The sequence below is a fragment of the Wolffia australiana genome, chromosome 10, assembly GCF_029677425.1.
Source record: "Wolffia australiana isolate 7733 chromosome 10, ASM2967742v1".
Classification (NCBI taxonomy): domain Eukaryota; kingdom Viridiplantae; phylum Streptophyta; class Magnoliopsida; order Alismatales; family Araceae; genus Wolffia; species Wolffia australiana.
The window spans coordinates 4095001-4114091 of record NC_135844.1 but is presented as its reverse complement, the minus strand read 5'-3'; the positions used below and the strand labels follow the sequence as shown (position 1 = coordinate 4114091).

Sequence of the window (19091 nt, the reverse complement as noted above, 5' to 3'; positions counted from 1 at the left end):
TCGCTCAATCTCTTCCCACTTTCCGACTCTGTCCATCATCCATCTTCCATCATCCATCATTTTCCATCCTCTGCCATTCGTCATCTCGAACTGAGGGCCAATGACTAATGATGGAATGACTACGTACAGTTATCAATCATCTCTAGTGGATGACCAATGCGTAATGATGGAAATGGCTTCATACAGTGCTCTGTCATCTTGGACAAATGACCGATGACTAACAATGGAAATGACTTCTTACAATCATATGTCATATTGAATGGTTGACTAACGATTGAAATGACTTTGTACATTCATTTGTCCACTAGTATGACGGGTGATGGATTGTGACGAGGTGGACGATGGTCCATCAGTCGTCTCAAATCCTATTTAGGATTTGTCGGTCCCAGTTTTTAGCAATACCAAAACCTTGCCTAAAGTTTGACCCCAATCTGAGTTTGGTCCCCGTCTGTTCCTGCTCTGGTCAGGTTGACTAGTTAGTGGCAAAGTAAATGTAGAAAAATCATAATTTGAGGAGGACCCTCTTCTCCAATGTGGAGGAGGACCCTCTTGTCGTCCTCTCAGTTGTAGCCATGCAAGCGCCACTTTGCTTTGCGCGGTCACGTGTACAAGTGGCCTCCTGTGCCGCGGCCACGTCGCTCGCTGTTCTGCCAAGACAAGAGGAAAAAAGGCTTTAAAAAGACATTCTTTGTCTTTTCCTCCCTTGGCCCACGCGCGCATTTATTCTGAAAAAAAGGCCTTTTTATTGGTCCACGTCACTATGCACCAAAAAATGTCAAAATTTTGATGCGTCAGCAATAAATGCAATCATCGCTTTGCGATTTGCAAAGCGATGATTGCATGACAAATGATTGGCTGACGACAATCATTGGCATAGCTATTTACTACCGCCCATCATTACCGAACGCTATGATTCGTCACCATTCGATGAATCAAATGGCAACACGTGGTGACCCGAATAAAAGTGTGAACAATATATTTTAAAATTCATATTAATTAAAATAAAAGCCCGAAATACATATTAATATATATTTCGGCTTAGAAAATCGTATCTTTCCAAATTTAATGTCAAAAAATTCCAAAAAAATCATATTATGTCTCAAAAAGTATATACTTTTAGAATCTATTGTCAAAAAATTCCCAAAAAATATAGAATATTCAAAAAATCATTCTAAAAATAGATTTAATATTTTTAAGCTTGAAAATATGAAAATATGAGTGATTTGATGCAAATAGACGTGTGAATATGATCATATTAAAGTACTAAATATGCATGTCATCAACGTGGCATCACTAAATCCATTTCTTGGCATTTTGCAGAAAAGTTCCTGCATTAATTCACACGCTTAAAAATAATTGGAGATATGCCCCTCTGATTCTCTCTCCTCCACAAGGGTTGTTCTTCCCGTCACACGTCACGGTGACGACGTCCGGTGACAAGGATGTGACAGAAAGCCGCAACAAGGGACACGTGACGCTGTTGCGACGGATTCAAAATCCGTGGATGTGTGACGGGACGGTGACACGACGGAACTTCCGTCATGTCACTGTCCATCACGGATCGTCATCCGTCCCGTCACGTCTGGGGAGTCATGTCCCAGACATGCTGTTCCCTAATTTGACCATTGGCCCTAAACCTGCCCGACCAACCAATCTGCCCTAAAATGGACGACCTACCGTCCCGGTTCGGTCCTAAATGTTCAGCCCTAATCCTATTTGTGTGTCATTTGATCTTCCTTCCCCAAAACTAAAAATTAATCAAGCGGTGACCATACTCCATCCTGGTGACCACAACCAAAAAAGGATCGCGTGACCCCCCGCATTCCACGTGTCAATACTGCGTCAAGCGTCCCGTTTTTTCCGTTAAAATTAACGATTAATCGTTACTATTTGAAGGCCGGGAAATATTTGCCCAGGCGACGAAGAACACAAAACCCAACACGTATCGCGATGCACCGAAACCGTACGCAACCAATCGGAAAAGAACACGTGTAAAAAAGTCACGTCAATCTCCCTCCTCCTCGCACGAACTCCTCTCTCCTTTTCTTAATTTCTTCCCCCCCTCCCACTTCTTCCACTCTCTCTCTCTCTCTCTAGAACGGAAGGGAGTGTCCTCCGACGATCTTCTCCGCCGTAAGCGGCGATTGATTCTGCTCAAATTCCTTTTGATTGCAGTTTTGTTCATAGATTTGTTAGAAAATGGAGTCGGTGTTCGTGTTTTCTTGCTGTTAGTGAAGAGATTTGTAGTTTGTAGCCCTTCCCGGTCGTTGATTTTGACGTTTCTTTCAGTTCATCGATCGCAGAAGGAATCAGAGAAATGGGTTTGTTAATGGGTGCCGCAGATTTCATTTCCTGCCTGCCCATTGTCTGAAATCCATGGATTTATCATCCGGTATGTGTCATTTTCTTCCGATTGTGGCTGAAAAAAGGGGTGAATAAGGGTTTCGACGAACCCTCATGGCCGGCATGGATGAGAAATTGAAACTTATGGAGAATGATGAAGATCATGGGGAGAGTGATTCCTGCGAGGTGAAACCGCGCGCTGGATTGGCGGAGAGGATGGCAGTTCGGGCTGGCTTCAATGCCCCGAAGTTGAATACAGATCGAATCAGATCGAGTAACTTTGGTTCTTTCGCCGAAGTTCAATCCTCGTGTATGACGATTCCTCCGGGTCTCAGTCCGACCTCTTTTCTGGAATCTCCAGTGTTCATGTCTAATTCGTTGGTGAGAATCTCTTTCCTTGTTCATCGTTTTTTTCTTGAATTGTGTCATTGAGAGAAGATTCGTTTTGTATGCCAATGAAGAAACGATTGGTCGTGAAGAATTTAATTTATGATATTTTGGTGTGTATTTTTTCAGGTTCAACCATCTCCCACGACTGGAAAACTTGAGTTAGATTATCCGATCAATCGGAATGGCAGGTCGGCCCCTGCGTCGACGTCTGATTCATTCGTTTTTAAACCTCTTGGAGAGTTAAAGTCGAATGCAAATCCCAACAACAATGTAAGTTTTACCTTTTTTTTGTCATCTGATGAATGTTCATCCTGTTTCTAAGAATTTGACGATGCAAACTCACGGCTTGTAATCCAAAATATTGGGTTCAACAAAATGAGCTGGTTTTACATGATCGAGATTTATCAGCAACGTTGGATTTCTTTGAAATCCAGATGGCACTGATGCTCAATTTAACATTTTAAGCGTCTTGAATATCTTATACGTTCCCAAGCCTTTAAACCCTTCCCTATCAATGACTGGGAATTGAGGCACCAATCAGAGCTTGTGACCATATATATATATATATATATGTGTGTGTGTGTGTGTGTGTGTGTGTGTGTGTGTGTGTGTGTGTGTGTGTGTGTGTGTGTGTGTGTGTGTGTGTATATATATATGTATATATATATATGTATATATACATATATATATGTGGTCACAAGCTCTGATTGGTATATATATATATATGCCCTTCCAAGATCATTCCCCGATGGAGACCTACCCAAATTATCCATCTGTTTTGAAAGAGTTGCAAAAATTTGAACATTTCTTTGTAGGTTTTTTTTTTGGTTTCCATATAAATTGTTCGCCTCTGTGAGCTCCCCTTAAATGCTTATTTTTTCTCTTGGCAGATGCCTCTCACACTCTACCTCCAGCAGTCTGGGATGGGTGTTGGCAAGCCATCAGCTCAGTCTGCTTCACCAAACTCCGAAAGCCCAGATCCTGGAGCTTGCGTTGCCTCGACTGGTGATCTTTCTGACTCGTTGATTGGAGATGAGATAGCCGATTTCGGTGAAGGAGAGAACAGAGGAGAGACTACTATTGTAGTGTCGGGTGTACAATCGGAAGATGAATATAATTGGAGAAAGTACGGCCAAAAGCAAGTGAAGGGAAGTGAATACCCGAGGAGCTATTACAAGTGCACTCACCCCAATTGCCAGGTGAAGAAGAAGGTGGAACGATCTTTCGACGGAATCGCCACTGAAATAACTTATCACGGGTCTCACAACCACCCAAGGCCCGCCTCTCAAGGCCGTCGCTTGAGTTTTGGGCCGGGCCTGGTATCGTTTGGTGACACCGATGTGGCGCCGGCTGAGAGGCCTGATTCACATTCTTTCCCAGCTGTTCTTGATGGTGAGTTCTCTTAGGCCAAGATTGGAAAATTGACAAACTCTAAACTGATGTGTATTATTCCTCTTATTGCAGAACATAGGCAAGGATCAGAGGGATTTCTCTATGAGACAGGAGGAGGTTCTGATCTGCCATCAAACCTCACCAATGAGGATGACGAGCATGGCGGTGGAGCAGAGGAAGACGAACTTGAATCCAAGAGAAGGTGATTCATGGAGCGGTTTTTATCCTTCTTTCCTTGCATAGACAGTTGTTGATGTTGGTGATGACGGTGGTGGGGTCCACAATTTTAAAATAGAATTTAACTTGATTGACAGCTAGCATCAACGATAATGGTTTAGGGTAATCACTGACATTTGATGTCGCCTGTCTATGTCAGCCATTAACCGAGTAAAAAAATGTCAACCCCGTTAATCCCAACCTTGTTGTCAATGTAGACTGTCCTAGTTGACAATTTCCTTGAATATGGATGGTTGATAGTGATGATGACATTGACAGATTTTGACAATGATGATGTGACTGGCTATATGTATTCTGCCTGTCATCTTCTTTATCAGCTTCTTGCATCAATGTCTTCGGGAATTTATGAATGCTTCTGCTGGCGCTTAGTTAGGTTGGGTGTCTTAGCTTCTTGTCCTTGGCACAGGAGGCTGGACTTGGGTTCTGTGGAGGGGGGAGGAGCTTCAAGGGCTGTACGTGAGCCAAGGGTCGTTGTTCAGACCACTAGCGAAGTCGACATCCTTGATGATGGGTACCGCTGGCGCAAGTATGGACAGAAGGTGGTCAAAGGAAATCCAAACCCAAGGTCAGAATGACCATTATTTTTTCTTTTGTTTCTCGTTACATAATAACCATCCAGTTTCACCTTAATCCCTCTAGAGTTTTTGAGAGTTTCTTCCGGCCTGTGACACCATCAAAGAAATTTTTTAATCTTTCATAATTGTCAGATGAAAGAGAAAAACCCAGATGATTAGGTCGCCTTGAATCTCAGAAAAATATTAGAATTTTTTTCTCGTTACATAATAACCATCCAGTTTCACCTTGATCCCTCTAGTGTTTTTGGGATTTTCTTCCGGCCTGTGACACCATCAAAGAAAATTTTAAATCTTTCATGATTGTCGGTTGAAAAAGAAAAACCCAGATGATTTGGTTGCCTTGAACCTCAGAAAAATATTAGAATTTTTTTCTCGTTACATAATGACCATCCATTTTCACCTTAATCCCTCTAGTGTTTTTGGGATTTTCTTCCGGCCTGTGACACCATCAAAGAAAATTTTAAATCTTTCATGATTGTCAGTTGAAAAAGAAAAACCCAGATGATTTGGTTGCCTTGAACCTCAGAAAAATATTAGAATTTTTTTCTCGTTACAAAATAACCATCCAGTTTCACCTTAATCCATCTAGTGTTTTTGAGATTTTCTTCCGGCCTGTGACACCATCAAAGAAAATTTTAAATCTCTCATAATTGTCAACCGAAAAAAGAAAAACCCAGATGATTAGGTTGCCTTGAATCTCATAAAAATACTAGAATTTTCCTCTTTCGATTTTCCGCTGAAGGGTGGATCTGGCTTGTGCCTCGGCGCATGGTTTTCAGGAGCTACTATAAGTGCACTAACCCTGGCTGCACAGTCAGAAAGCATGTGGAGAGGGCTTCACATGATTTGAAGTCTGTGATCACCACCTACGAAGGAAAGCACAACCACGATGTTCCGGCGGTGAGGAGCAGCAGCCAGTCAACCAACGGGCTGTCTGGGTGCGGCAGTGGCGGGAGCGCCTCGGCTCCGCCAGTCAACAGGAGGCCTTTGCAGGCTCTGTCGAGCTTCGAAGGACCGCAGCGTCCACTGCCACCACCGTCTCTGCCACCACTTGGCCCATTTGCTCAGGCGAGTTTCCCGATTGTCGGGCAGACGATGTGGGCGCTCCGAAACAGCAATGGCTGGCCTGGCGGTTACCGACAGCATGAAGATCCAGCCTCTGCTGTTGATGCTGATGCTGCCGCTGCCGCTGCTGCCGCCTCTGCTGCTGGTCAGTTTGGCAGCGGGGCGGAACCACCAGAGAGAGGCTGGTTTAGGGAGACACAAGGTTGAAGTCCCCTTCAAGAACCCTAACTGGAAGAACTTCCACAAAAAAATCCCCTCTCTTGATTCTTTTCACATGGCTTTTGCTTCCCTGAAATTGATGCTCTATGTGGAATATATGGTTACTTGAGCTCATTCAGCAGCTGAGTATGGAGGTCAGATGTTGCTATGGGTCAGAATATTTTCTTTTTCTTTTTTTTGCAGGAGAATTTCCCCCGTTTGATCAACTTGAAAGTTTGTGTCATGATCACCTGGTGTGGTGTATATGATCTGAAATTCGAAAACTAGACTGTAAACAATGTTAACACCAAGAATTATTTTTGGCTCATACAAGAAATATATTCAAGAGGTGTATGTAAATCCTGTCGTGAAAGATAACTTGTTTTGGTGTGAATTTTCACCAAGGGAATTTTCTGAGAGAAATAAGGACAAAAGAATGAAGTTTAGGAAAATTATGTATCTCTGCGTGTAGGAAATATCTCATTTTTGTCAAAAATATTATTTCATTTTTTGGCCGGCATATGATGACAATATCAAATATGGATTTGACTAAAAAGTTACACTGAAAATAATTTTTTTTATTAACACCAGATATATTTTTCATTCAAACGAATTATATTCAATACGAGAGAGAAGTCAAGAAAGCTTGTCTTCGAGAGTTCAAATATTTTGGCACCAAATTTATACGAGAAATTAGAATTCAGAGAGAAGCGTATCTCAAATTCTCAACTATGAAAAATGATTTAAAACATTTGTTTCAATTTACTCTTTTCATAATATGCATCCAAGATCTATTTGTCGAGCCTGTAGCTAGATATCAGTTATGGAATTGATGAAAATGTTTTATTTAGTGAATAAAATATGTGATAAATAATGTAAAAAAATCGCTCGTATTGGAAATATAGTCAATACCAAGAAGGTAGCTACCAAAGCATGTGATTGAGTGCAAACATTCAAATATAACATATGAACAATGAAATTTTCTGAAATGAATATTCAAATAATGATGATATAGTAATGAATTAAAAGCCAGTGAATTATATATAAAATGTTGCTTATCTTCACTCAGAAATAATTATGCCTTCATTAATTGTATGATTCACGCAAAAAACTAGCTGAGCCTAATTATAAGTAAAATTGAAAATTCTTCCTGAAATCTATACTTTTATGTTCTATGGAAATAAAATTAAATTATAAAAAGAAGTGCAATTAAATATTATCATTGAGTACAGTATTTCCGTAAAAAGTTTAAACAACTCAAACAAATCTTCCAGGTAATAATGATATACATAAGAATAAGGAAAAAGTATTCTAGATACATTTGAAATCCATAATCATAATATTAGAACTTGGTTAGTTCAATAGAGATTTTTCAATGTGGGGATCTTGAGAAAGAGTATATCCATACAAATCCATAATAAAAATAACTAATTTATTTATTCATAATACCGATTCAAAAATTGTAAGGTAAACCTATAAGGATATATTGAAGATATAGTAAATGTTCAAGTAGTCACTTTAGATAAACAAATTATGATGGACGCTATAAATATTTTAAAATCCCATAGGGAACATACCGAAGGGAAAGAGGAGTGTTACTAAGCCTTATTAAAGTAGAAATACATAGTAAACATGTCAAATGCGGAAAAGCTTGTAGAGAAAAAATCAAGGAATTATGCGACCCATATGAATCAAGAAGATAACATTTTATAATTTATAAACTTTATTATGCTATCCATCTGAAATGAGGGGGTTTTCCGAAAGAAATAGGATGGCAATTAATTTTTTGCCTATCCCTACTTGGTGATAAATATCAGATCATTTTTTCATAATAATCATTCAAACAGCTAGATAACACTGTGAAGATTAGGGTTCTACAAGTGTTCTCATTTTTTATATATTGTGATCAGCAAAAGATATGTTATCCTTACAACACAAATTAGGTACATATATTAATTTTAATATCAGTATTGTATCTAGGGTGGATATCAAATAATGCTAATGGATTTTGAATGTCTCAAAATGATGTCAAGATAATGATATCAGCGTTGGGTTATCTTTCCTGATTGAGATGAAACTAGATCAATTCATGCAAAGGAAGATGATTAACAGAACTATAACGCCACTCACAAAATGATGATCAAATCAATTGTGCACGGATAAAATCCTTGATTTATAGGTTCATTATGGAAGATAGGTCGAGTTTTTCATATTTATAGCCTCTAGATTTATCCATGTGATCCCCATCATGTCCATTATCATCCTTAATCTTGTCAAGCCCCATTATCATTCCACCGTCACAACTGCATTGTTTCAATCACATCAGAAGTGGAGAGGAGGCAATGGAGAAGGGAGAAGAAGGGTAAGGCCCTGGACAATGTTGGCTTGGGTGCATTTCATTCAGGATCTATCCTTATTTATACTTGGGGGGGAAGGAGAGGAGGCAAGGGGAGAAGTGAGAAGAAGGGTAAGGCCCTAGACAATGCTGGCTTGGGTGAATTTCATTCAGGTTCTTTCCTTATTTATACTTGTGTTAACGTGTATATCTTCTTATACCCTAAAAGACCATTTGTGTGTTACCCTCTATGCCCATATATCACTCAAGTGATCACCTTTTAATGGCTAAATAACCTTATTGTTTCAATCACATCATAAGTGGAGAGGAGGCAAGGGGAGAAGGGAGAAGAAGGGTAAGGCCCTGGACAATGCTGGCTTGGGTGAATTTTATTCAGGATATTTCCTTATATATACTTGTGTTAAGGTGTATATCTTCTTACACCCAAAAAGACCATTTGTGTGGTACCCTCTATGCCCATATATCACTCATGGACCTTTTGTCATCAATTATCATGCATGTATAATCCCAGTTCCTCTTGACACCTCTAGGATGAATTAGGGTTTGGTCAACTTTCAAATATTAATTGGTGATCTCGGTTAGTATGATGCGCTCGAAAACCATGAGAGAAGTGTTATTTGATATTCCATTATCTTGGCCAAGAACTTCATCACATCTTTTTACTTGAGATAACTACTCTTATATCAAGGGAAAACAACCCCTTTTTTCCCACTCAATCATTTTCGTAAAAAGTCTTGTTTCACTTGAGCAAACATAGTTTAGAAATCTATGAATACAACTATTTATTCATAAAATATCTTTTTTCATAATAAAATTACAACCATTCCTCCATTAGATGCCTTTGGTGTCTTATGTCTAAGGACAGTTACAAACTATTACATGAATCAACTTTATCGACAATTTGGTATGATACCATTTAGAGATTCCAACGTATCAATTCAGTCAGCCCTTTCTACTAAAGATAAACCATTATCTATCCTTACTATTTTCACACCAATTCCTAAGAGATCAGCCATCATCATCATATGAGTGAAACTAGATAGTGTTATTTTGTTAGGATATCTCAAAGTCCTTGTCATGTATTTGTAAAATAGGAGTATTTAAAATACATTACTAAATGCCCGTGATTTATGTATTATGATTCTTTATGAAAATATTTTTGGTGGGCAAGCCGATCACATATTCCATATCTCGTTCCATATTCATCAATAGAACATATTCATTATAGTGGATGTGTGATGCTTATAATGAAGTCCATGAATACATGATCGGACTCATTGCATTACGATGAGATTGTAGCACAGAGATCATTAGTCTTTAAGCATGTGTTCTAAATATTTATATTCAAATGATACTTGAAAAGGACATTGAAGTACCCTGATAGAATAGCACTATCTAGCCTCACTCATATGATGAGTATGGCGAGTCCCACAGCCATTAGTGTGAAGACACTAAGGATAGATAGTGGGTGTTCTTTAACAACAAGAGTTCATTGTGTTGATCCATATGAATCCCTGAATGGTATTATACCAAAATGTCAATAAAGTTGATTCATGTCACAGTTGTGTAAATGGTCCTTAAACCTAAGACACCAAAGATGTCTTGTGGATGGACAGTTGTACTTAGACTATGACTTATGGCATTCTGAATAGACTTAGTTCCGGTGCATCAAGAAGTTTGTGAAAACAATTGAGTGATCTGTTAGGTTTGGTGCCTTGGTTCGACCACAGAAAACATGTTTCCATGTATGCAAAAGTGTATCGATCGATTCACAATCGATCTTTAAAATCAACATTGAATGTACACTTTGGGGAACTTATTCCATCCTTGACATGCTCACTTTGATATCGTTTTAAAGCCGTTCACACATCCGACCTCTAGAAGTATCCACGCGATCACTCGGCTCATGGATCTCCACCTCTTCTTCTTCAACTCTCCTTGAAGACTCTCTCCTTGGTTGAGTGTTAATGTAGAGAATGAAGAAAGGGAGGGGCTCCCAAATCAGGCTTGCATGGATGCATCAAATGAGAGCCCTTACCCTCTTTATATTTCACTTAAGGTTTTTCTCAAAAACCCTACAAAGTAAAATATATCCACCAATGCCCTTATGACCTTATGTTTGTAACCCTCTAGGCCCATGTATCATCCTAGTTAATAGTTTTAGTGGCCTAATAACATTTATTGACCAACCTTATTAATTAACTATATCAACATATAGACTAATTAAATAAGGATCGATTTAACCCAATCGATATGTTAAGTTTTCAGCCTGTGGGATGCCAAGCTACACCTTGTGCTCTAGAAGATACCGAGTAGTCTCGAACTCTCTAATGGAACCTTTACCATCATTGGTTACCGTATATGTATATTCCATCATCCGTGCGAGACTCTCAAACGACTTAGGGTATGGATTATCGTCATACCCTAATCCGTCATTCAATTAGTACGGATATGTAACGGTGATCATTGGAGAATACTTTCTCCAATATCCTTACTACCCTGGCCAAATATTTTTCTGCATTTTCTTCCTTGATTCCCATGATTAGAGTCTCGTAAGTCATAGTCAAAATGTAGTCGTCCACTCATGAGGTCAGTGGATTACTTAAACAACCGTGACTTGAATCAACCTGATCAATGTTTAGGTATAATACCATTCAGGTACTCTAATTATGGGATCCGTACCATTCAGGTACATATCAATTCAGTGAACTCTTTCTCCAAAGAGCACCCACTATATGTCCTTAGTGTCGTCACACTAATAGCCACAGGATCAACTATACTTATCGTATAAGTAGGATCACCTAATGTTATTCTATCTGAATAATTCGATGTCTGTCTCGACTATCTATCGAATAGGAATATTTAGAATACATGTTTGAAGACTAGTGATCATTGTACTATGATCTCATCATAATTCACTAAGTCATTGCACGTATTCACGGACTTCATTATAAAAATCACATCGAATAATTTTAAACGTAAATATTTTATTCAATGAACATAAATAAACATTGTAGTGTGATTGGCTTGATAGTCATATAATATCCATCATGATTGAGATGGGATCATCTAACCTCAGTATCGGAAGTGACAGCTCAAGGAAAGATGATGCGATGAAGTCCATGGCCAAAGTAGTGAAATATCAAATAAGAGTTCTCTAATGATTTCAAATACATTAGTACTAACTCGAATGATTAATTAGGGTTTGACAGTTGACCATACCCTAAGTCATCTTATGAGCATCAAGTATATGAGGACTATGTGTACACTGTGTTGGGTTCTAGAGACATAGATGTGGATGAAGACGAAGATTCTACGCAGTAGAAGACATGTAAGGGAATCATAACGACATCATTAAAATCATTGAGCGAAATACCTGTGCACGGATCAAATTCGTGATTTCTTGCTCAAATGTATAACCTCTAGACATATCCACATGGTCCTCAACACGTCGGATATCCTCCTTCATGTTGACAAGCCTCGTTCAATCTTCGTCGTCGTCCTTACACTGTCCCAATCGCATAAGGAATGGAGAGGAGCTATGGGGAGAAGGAAGAAGAAGGAGAAGGGCCCTGAACAATTCTGTCCTAGGTGAATTTTTTTAGGGCCTTCCCTATTTATACTAAGTGTGTATTTTTATAAAAACCCTCACTACTTAAGTATATCTTTCATCATCTAAAAGGCCATTTATGTGTGACCCTCTAGGCCCATGTATCAGTCTACTTAACGACGCTAGCAGCCCAATAACCTTTATTGGCCTTCCAAATTAATTAACTATATCATCATATAGATTAATTAATATTGGATCGATTTGACCTAATCGATAGGTCGAGACTCTGACACGTGAGATGTCAAGCTACACCTCGTGTCCTAGAAGACACAAAGGAGTGTGTATCGCCTCACTCATGGAACATGTTCATCATCGGTTACCATATACATATAGTCCATCATCCACTTGATGCTCGTAGGACGACTTAGAGTATGGTCAACTGTGAAACCCTAGTCGATCATCCGAGTTAGTACTGATGTGTTTGATAATCATCAGAGAACTCTTCTCCAATATTTCACTGTCTTGGCTAAGGACTTCATCGCATCGTCTTACTTGAGCTGTCACTTCTTATACTGAGGGTGAACGATCCTATATTGACCACTCAATCATCTTCGTAAACTTCTTGATGCACCCACACTAAGACTATTTAGAATCCTATGATTAGGGATACATATTTCATAGTCAAAGTAAAATTGTCCGTCCACAATACATCTTTGGTGTCTTAGGTCTAAGGACCACTTACACAACCATGAAGTGAATGAACCTGATTGATAGTTTGGTAAAATATCATTCAGGGATTCACACGGATCAATTCAGTGAACTCTTTCCACTAAAGAGCACCCGCTATCTATCCTTAGTGTATCCACACTAATGACTACGGGACCAGCCATATTCATCATGTAAGTGAGGCTAGATAGTGTTATTCTATCCGAATACTTCATGTACTTCTCGGGTATCCTTCGAATAGGAATATTTAGAACACATGCTTAAGGACTAGTGATATACGTATTATGATCTCACCATAATTCACTAAGTCCGATCATGTATTCATGGACTTCATTATAAGCATCACACCTGCACTATAATGAATATGTTCTATTAATGAACATGGAACGAGACATGGAATATGTGATTAGCTTACCGGCCATATATATTTCCATCATACGGTAACCAATGATGAACATGTTCCATGAGTGAGTCAATACACACTCATTTGTATCTTTTAGAGCAAAAGGTGTATCTTGGCAACCCACGTGTTGGAAACTCAACCTATCGATTGTGTTAAATCAATCTAATGTTAATCAATCTATATGATGATATAGTTAATTAACTTGTAAGGCCAATAAAAGGTAATTGGGCTGCTTGAGTCATTAATTAGACTGATACATGGGCCTAGAGGGTCACATGCAAATGGGCTTTTGGACGTCAGAAGGTATACTTAAGTTTTGTGAATTTTATGAAAAATATCTACTTCGTATAAATAGTGGAAGGCCCCGAACTAAATTCACCCCGACTAGAATTGTTCAGGGGTATTACCCTTATTCTCCCTTCTCCCCATGGCTCCTCTCCATTCCTTATGTGATTGGGACAATGTAACAATGGCGATAGAGGTTGAACAGAGCTCATTGAGAAGGAAATTTGAAATGCCATGGATTGTGTCGATATGTTTAAAGGTTGGACATTTGAGCAGGTCGACTTGTCTCACTCAATAATCCAAGAAATCAAGGATATGATTTGTGCACAAGTGCTTTATTTCATATTTTTGCAGATGCCACTAGGATTATGTAATAAGTCTTATGCTGCATGGAATCATCATATTCATCCAAATCAAGGCCTCTAGAACCCAACATCATTTTACCTACATGTCATGGATGTTTCTATAGTTTCTAGACTCGAAAGGTACTCCCTTGTCTCCAATGATGGATATTATGTGGGCATCAAGCTAATCACAATTACATGTCATGTCATGTTTATGTGTGAATGAAAGATTATACATATACAATAACTATGATGGTAAATGTTCCATGAAATTGTTAAATTACTAGTGTATCTTTTAGAACATGATATGTAGCTTGGTACTCCAAAAGCTGATAATTTAACCTATCAATTAGAGTTAAATTGACCCTCGATTAAGCAATCTTTATGATGATGTCATTAATTAATAAGGCAGGTCAATATATGTTATTGAGTCATTAATGTTTTTAGCTAGATAGGTATATAGGCCTAGAGTGTCACAATTTAAATTCTAATGGCTTTTTGAAAATTCAAAAATTAAGTATACATATATGGGGCACCCATTTTAGGTGCCCATGCCAACCATATTTTGGCCCCCATTTCTTTTTTGCTTCTCAAAATCTCACTCCGTGAAGTGTGATTAGATGGTGAAAAGATCTAGTAAATCTTGAAGAAGTTGAAAATAATATAAATCGTATTATCAATTACATGGATACGCCTAGAGGCCAGGCAAGTGAAAGACTTAAAGAAGCTCTTTCAAGGACCAAAATGAGAATCGAATCAATTCCACACAGGGTAATGAATATTTTTTAATTGAATTTTTGTAATCCATTACATGAAATATGATTTCTTAGTTTAATGAAAGCCCTGGAATCTAACATCCAATCTCTTCATTTTATCTGCATTCTCTTTCCACACTCTCTACCCACATACCAATCTCTACTCTCTCGATTCTCATCTCACGGTTTCTCTTTCTATCCATCACCTTCCCTCCATCTATTTTCCTCTCTCTCTCGTAAGAGAACTTTATAGAACTCATAAATACTCTTAACATGAAAGAGGGATGGAAAAATGATTCATCCATCTAGCCATTGTCTATGCAGTTGGTATCACATGAGTTATTGTGAACTACAGTTAAATATGTATGTTAAGTACGATACACATTTGAAATCTATCAGTTTTTGATGAATTTCCAGGCGTGAGAAATGTTCACTCCATTGCGGCTGTTGGGATTCCTAATGCAGCTTAAGCACCATCCAATATTGTTAGTTTCATCATATAAGTGTACCAGTATGCATACAGATAATCCACAAAGTTAAATCCTCAAATTTGTCTCATTTATCCTATGCATCTTTATATGGGATACCAAATTTATAATTTCTCATAAAAATCATGTTTTTTTTGCATTAGACAAGCATTTCTCTCTCAACTCTATAATGGATGGAATCTTGATCATGATTAATGGCATCCATCTCTTGAGCTGATGTGGTGCTTACCAAAGTTGGCATCTTCATCAAGGAATGAAACAAAAACTAGTTTTTGAATTTGTGTTCATGTCACTTTATGGATGGAGATTGTTTATTTAGAATAGATACATATCTCTCTATATGCTAGGCAGATAGAGTCTTGTTTATGATTTAGAAGAGTTACGTATATGGTAGTGAATGTATGATGAAAGTGAAAGATAAGATGAGAGATGTTTAATTAGGGTTTTACTAATTAGGTTTTAAGATAGATGAGGATGGAGAAACGAGATGGGGCTGTAAAGATGACGTGTTAGGTGGTGGATACGATGAGTGATGCAATGGTATCAAAAAGGGATGATAAGTTGAATAAAGAGAAAGAAATGTTAGATTAAATGGAAAAGATTTAGATAGGTGGCGAGATCATCACTGCGAAAGACGGAATACGAAATGGGTGAGAGTGGATGATAAGGTATGATGATGGAAAGGATGAAGGCTGGGAATGGATGATGGTGAAGGATACAATGAAAGAAGGTGAAACTAACTAGAATGTTGGAAATGATTCAATGTAAGGTGAAAGGCTAACCTTATATCCCTATGTTTTGCCAGGATCAAGGAGTCTTCCTACTGAAGATCAGCATCCCCACTTCTCTATTGAACCTCTCCAAACACTAGAGACACCAAGGAACACTTGATGGACCTTCAAAATTTCACTTTCTTTCAACCAGCCTCACTAGGAGGAAGTGAGCTTAAAGATGTTTTTATAAATATTGGGGGTTCATTTTATAGATCCAACCATATGAATGGATAGAGGATGAAAAGACAAAGCTTCCCGTAAAATTTCAGCTCGATCCGAGTTCTGGATCATCGGATATCAAACTTGGAAGTTGGATGATTTCTAGCCATCAATTTACTTCAAATATTTCTCTCTCCTCATCCTCGTCAGCATTGTCACGTCATTTGATTAGGGTTTTGTCTCTTTTGGGCATCAAATGTGATGAGTGGCTAAGATTCCTCCTTGCCATCCGCGATTGATGGCTCTCATCACACCGTGTGTCGCCCTGACAAAAAAGGAATAATGATATTATATTATTTAGACATGTTATTTAATAGCTTTTGTCGTCGCTGATGTGGCACCACATCAGCGCACGCCACATCAGCAATTTCCTCCTCCAAGACCAATGGAAATGTGACATGTATGCGCCATGTGTACACGTGTGCCCAATGTACATGTGGCGCTTTGTGGTGCTGCCACGTCACCGACCTTCATTGTTGACTATTCCAAGGAGAGAGAAAGAAGGGAGAAATAATAATATTTTAATCCTCTCTTTCTCAGGCCACGAAATGCATTTATTGCTAAGAAATACCTCCTCTTTCTAATTGTTCCACATCACCTGTGCCAGAAAAATTCAAGAAAAACCCAAAATATATTCTAAATTTCATATTAAATAAAATAAAATCCCAAAAAGTATATATTTTGACTTAGAAAAATCATATCTTTCCAATTTTAATGTCGAAAAATTCCAAAAAAATTCATATTCTAACACAAAAAATTGTTTTCTTTCAGAATATGTTGTCATAAAAATCTCCAAAAATACATAAAAATACAGAAAACTCATAATATCATTCTAAAAATGAATTTAATCATTTTAAACTTTATATCATGCATATATGATTAATTAAATGCAAATAAACATGTAAATATGGTCATATTAAGCTATTAAAAATGCATGTGATCAGGACCTGTCCACTTATTTATTAATATTTTCCTTCTTTTATTTCTAAAACTTTCTTATTAGCAAGCATAATCTCCATTATTTATTTTCAATTTATAATTTTGCTTTCTTATTTAATTTATGTAATTTATTATTTATGTATTTAGCTCTATTAAATTGATGGCTTCCAATTACTTAATTCATATTCATTTTCTTTATTATCTTCAGTTAATCACGTTTTTTTCATTTGTATGGTTACATTATAAATTTGAAAGCACATGTTCATGGAACTATTTTTAATTTTTTTCATGGGTATTTCAATATATCATGGATGGAAAAAGAGGTGGTTGGTTACACTGAGGTTGTGCAAATGTTAGCAAAACATAATTCACAGAATGGTAGTTGACTCTCTAAAAAAACATAATATTTCATTGAAGTGGCATATGGATTTTTATGTGAGCTTTCAAAATCAATGGAATTCTCAATAGAAGTCATTATTTTGACATTTCTTAACAGTGACTACTTATTTTCAGCTATATATTTTCTAATTTTGAGAGAGATAGAATGAGAGTGAGTGGAAAAAATTAGCAGCATGCCTCCCTTTTGAATAAATTTATTATAATTGATGAGTTGCATTATTATTTTTTTCCCTCCAGAAGAATGTTTTCATCCATGTGTCCATCAATTTTTTCATATTTTTTTATCATCAGTTATGATGGTCAACACAATCCTCTGATCATTAAACTCGCGCCTTCATCTGAATTGACTTCGTAACGTTCAGATGCATCTGAATGTTATGAAGTCAATGAAGAGGAAGATGAAGAAGGAATAAAGTTGTGAAAAAAAAACAAATTCAGGAAAAGGTTCTGAAGGAATTTACAGATTACATGAATAAATATAACTCTAGTTGTTGTACTGCAATGCCCGAGGGACGAGGGGCTGTACTCTTTCAGATTCACCTTCGAGGTATGGAGTTATTCTTTTTCCTTAATTTTGAAGAATGCTTGAATTATTGAAATGTCGATAAGAAAATCCCTTCAAAGAAATCTTCAAGAACCCTCCAAAAATATATATGCACAATGTTACATGCATTGTGCAAACGGTCTGCGCGACTTGTGTACATCATGGTCTATGCATGACCATCATTCCTAATGCACGTGTAGGCTTTTTTTGGATGAATATTGGATGATGATTTTGGAGGGTCATGACATGACTGGACAGACACTCGGTCAGTCATCCATTATCACATTTCATTTTGTCCAAATCATTATACATCCTTGATTCGTTGACATCCCATTCTTTACCCATGGGACAGTAAGCTCATCAAGCATGTTCCATCATTTTCCCATGATGGAAAACACATGGATGACAGATGGACAGATGATCAAATAGATGAAGTAGGCAGAGAGAGAGAGAGAAACAAAGAGGGTGAAAGAGAAAGGGCACAAGAGAATAGAGTGAGAGAAGAAAAAAAAAGAGATGCAGAGAGAGAGAGACAGAGAGAGATAGAGAGAGCAAGTGTGGCCATGTGGAAGAGGAACAGAGACAAAGAGACAAAGAGAGAGAGAGAGAGAGAGAGAGAGAGCAAGCAAGCCCACTCATGAGAGAGAGAGAGCAAGCAAGCCCGCAAGAGAGAGAGATAGAGACAGAGAGTTAGAGAGCAAGTGAGGCCATGTGGAAGAGAAACAGAGACAAAGAGACATAGAGAGAGAGAGAGACAGCAAGCGAGCCCACATCTGAGAGAGACACAAACAGAGAGAGATAGAGACAAAGAGAGAGAGAGAGAGAGAGAGAGCAAGTGAGGCCATGTGGAAGAGGAATAGAGACAATGAGGCATAGAGAGAGAGATAAGAGCAAGTGAGCTTGCGCATGAGAGAGGGACAGACACACAGAGAGAAAGAGCGAGAGAGAGAGGAGGGAGAGAGAGCAAGCAAGCAAGCCCACGCGCGCGAGACACAAACAGTGAGAGAGAGAGAGAGCAAGTGGTGGGAAATGCTTAACCGTCTTCCCTCTCTCTCCTCTCTCTTCTTTGACTTTTCTTCTCCCTCTCTCTTCTCTCCCTTCTATTTTCTC

The 19091-nt window shown here is 38.1% G+C and overlaps 1 protein-coding gene across 1 annotated transcript; it reads left to right on the top strand.

Annotated features, from left to right (window-relative positions):
- The first annotated feature begins 2071 nt into the window (after positions 1 to 2071).
- WRKY2 (WRKY DNA-binding protein 2) lies at positions 2072 to 6392 on the top strand. Its single transcript, XM_078581981.1, has 7 exons — positions 2072 to 2133; positions 2290 to 2724; positions 2860 to 3003; positions 3624 to 4125; positions 4198 to 4327; positions 4769 to 4927; positions 5717 to 6392. The coding sequence occupies exons 2-7, from the start codon at positions 2458 to 2460 to the stop codon at positions 6207 to 6209; spliced, it is 1695 nt and encodes a 564-aa protein (XP_078438107.1). The 5' UTR covers positions 2072 to 2133; positions 2290 to 2457; the 3' UTR covers positions 6210 to 6392.
- The last annotated feature ends 12699 nt before the right edge of the window (positions 6393 to 19091 follow it).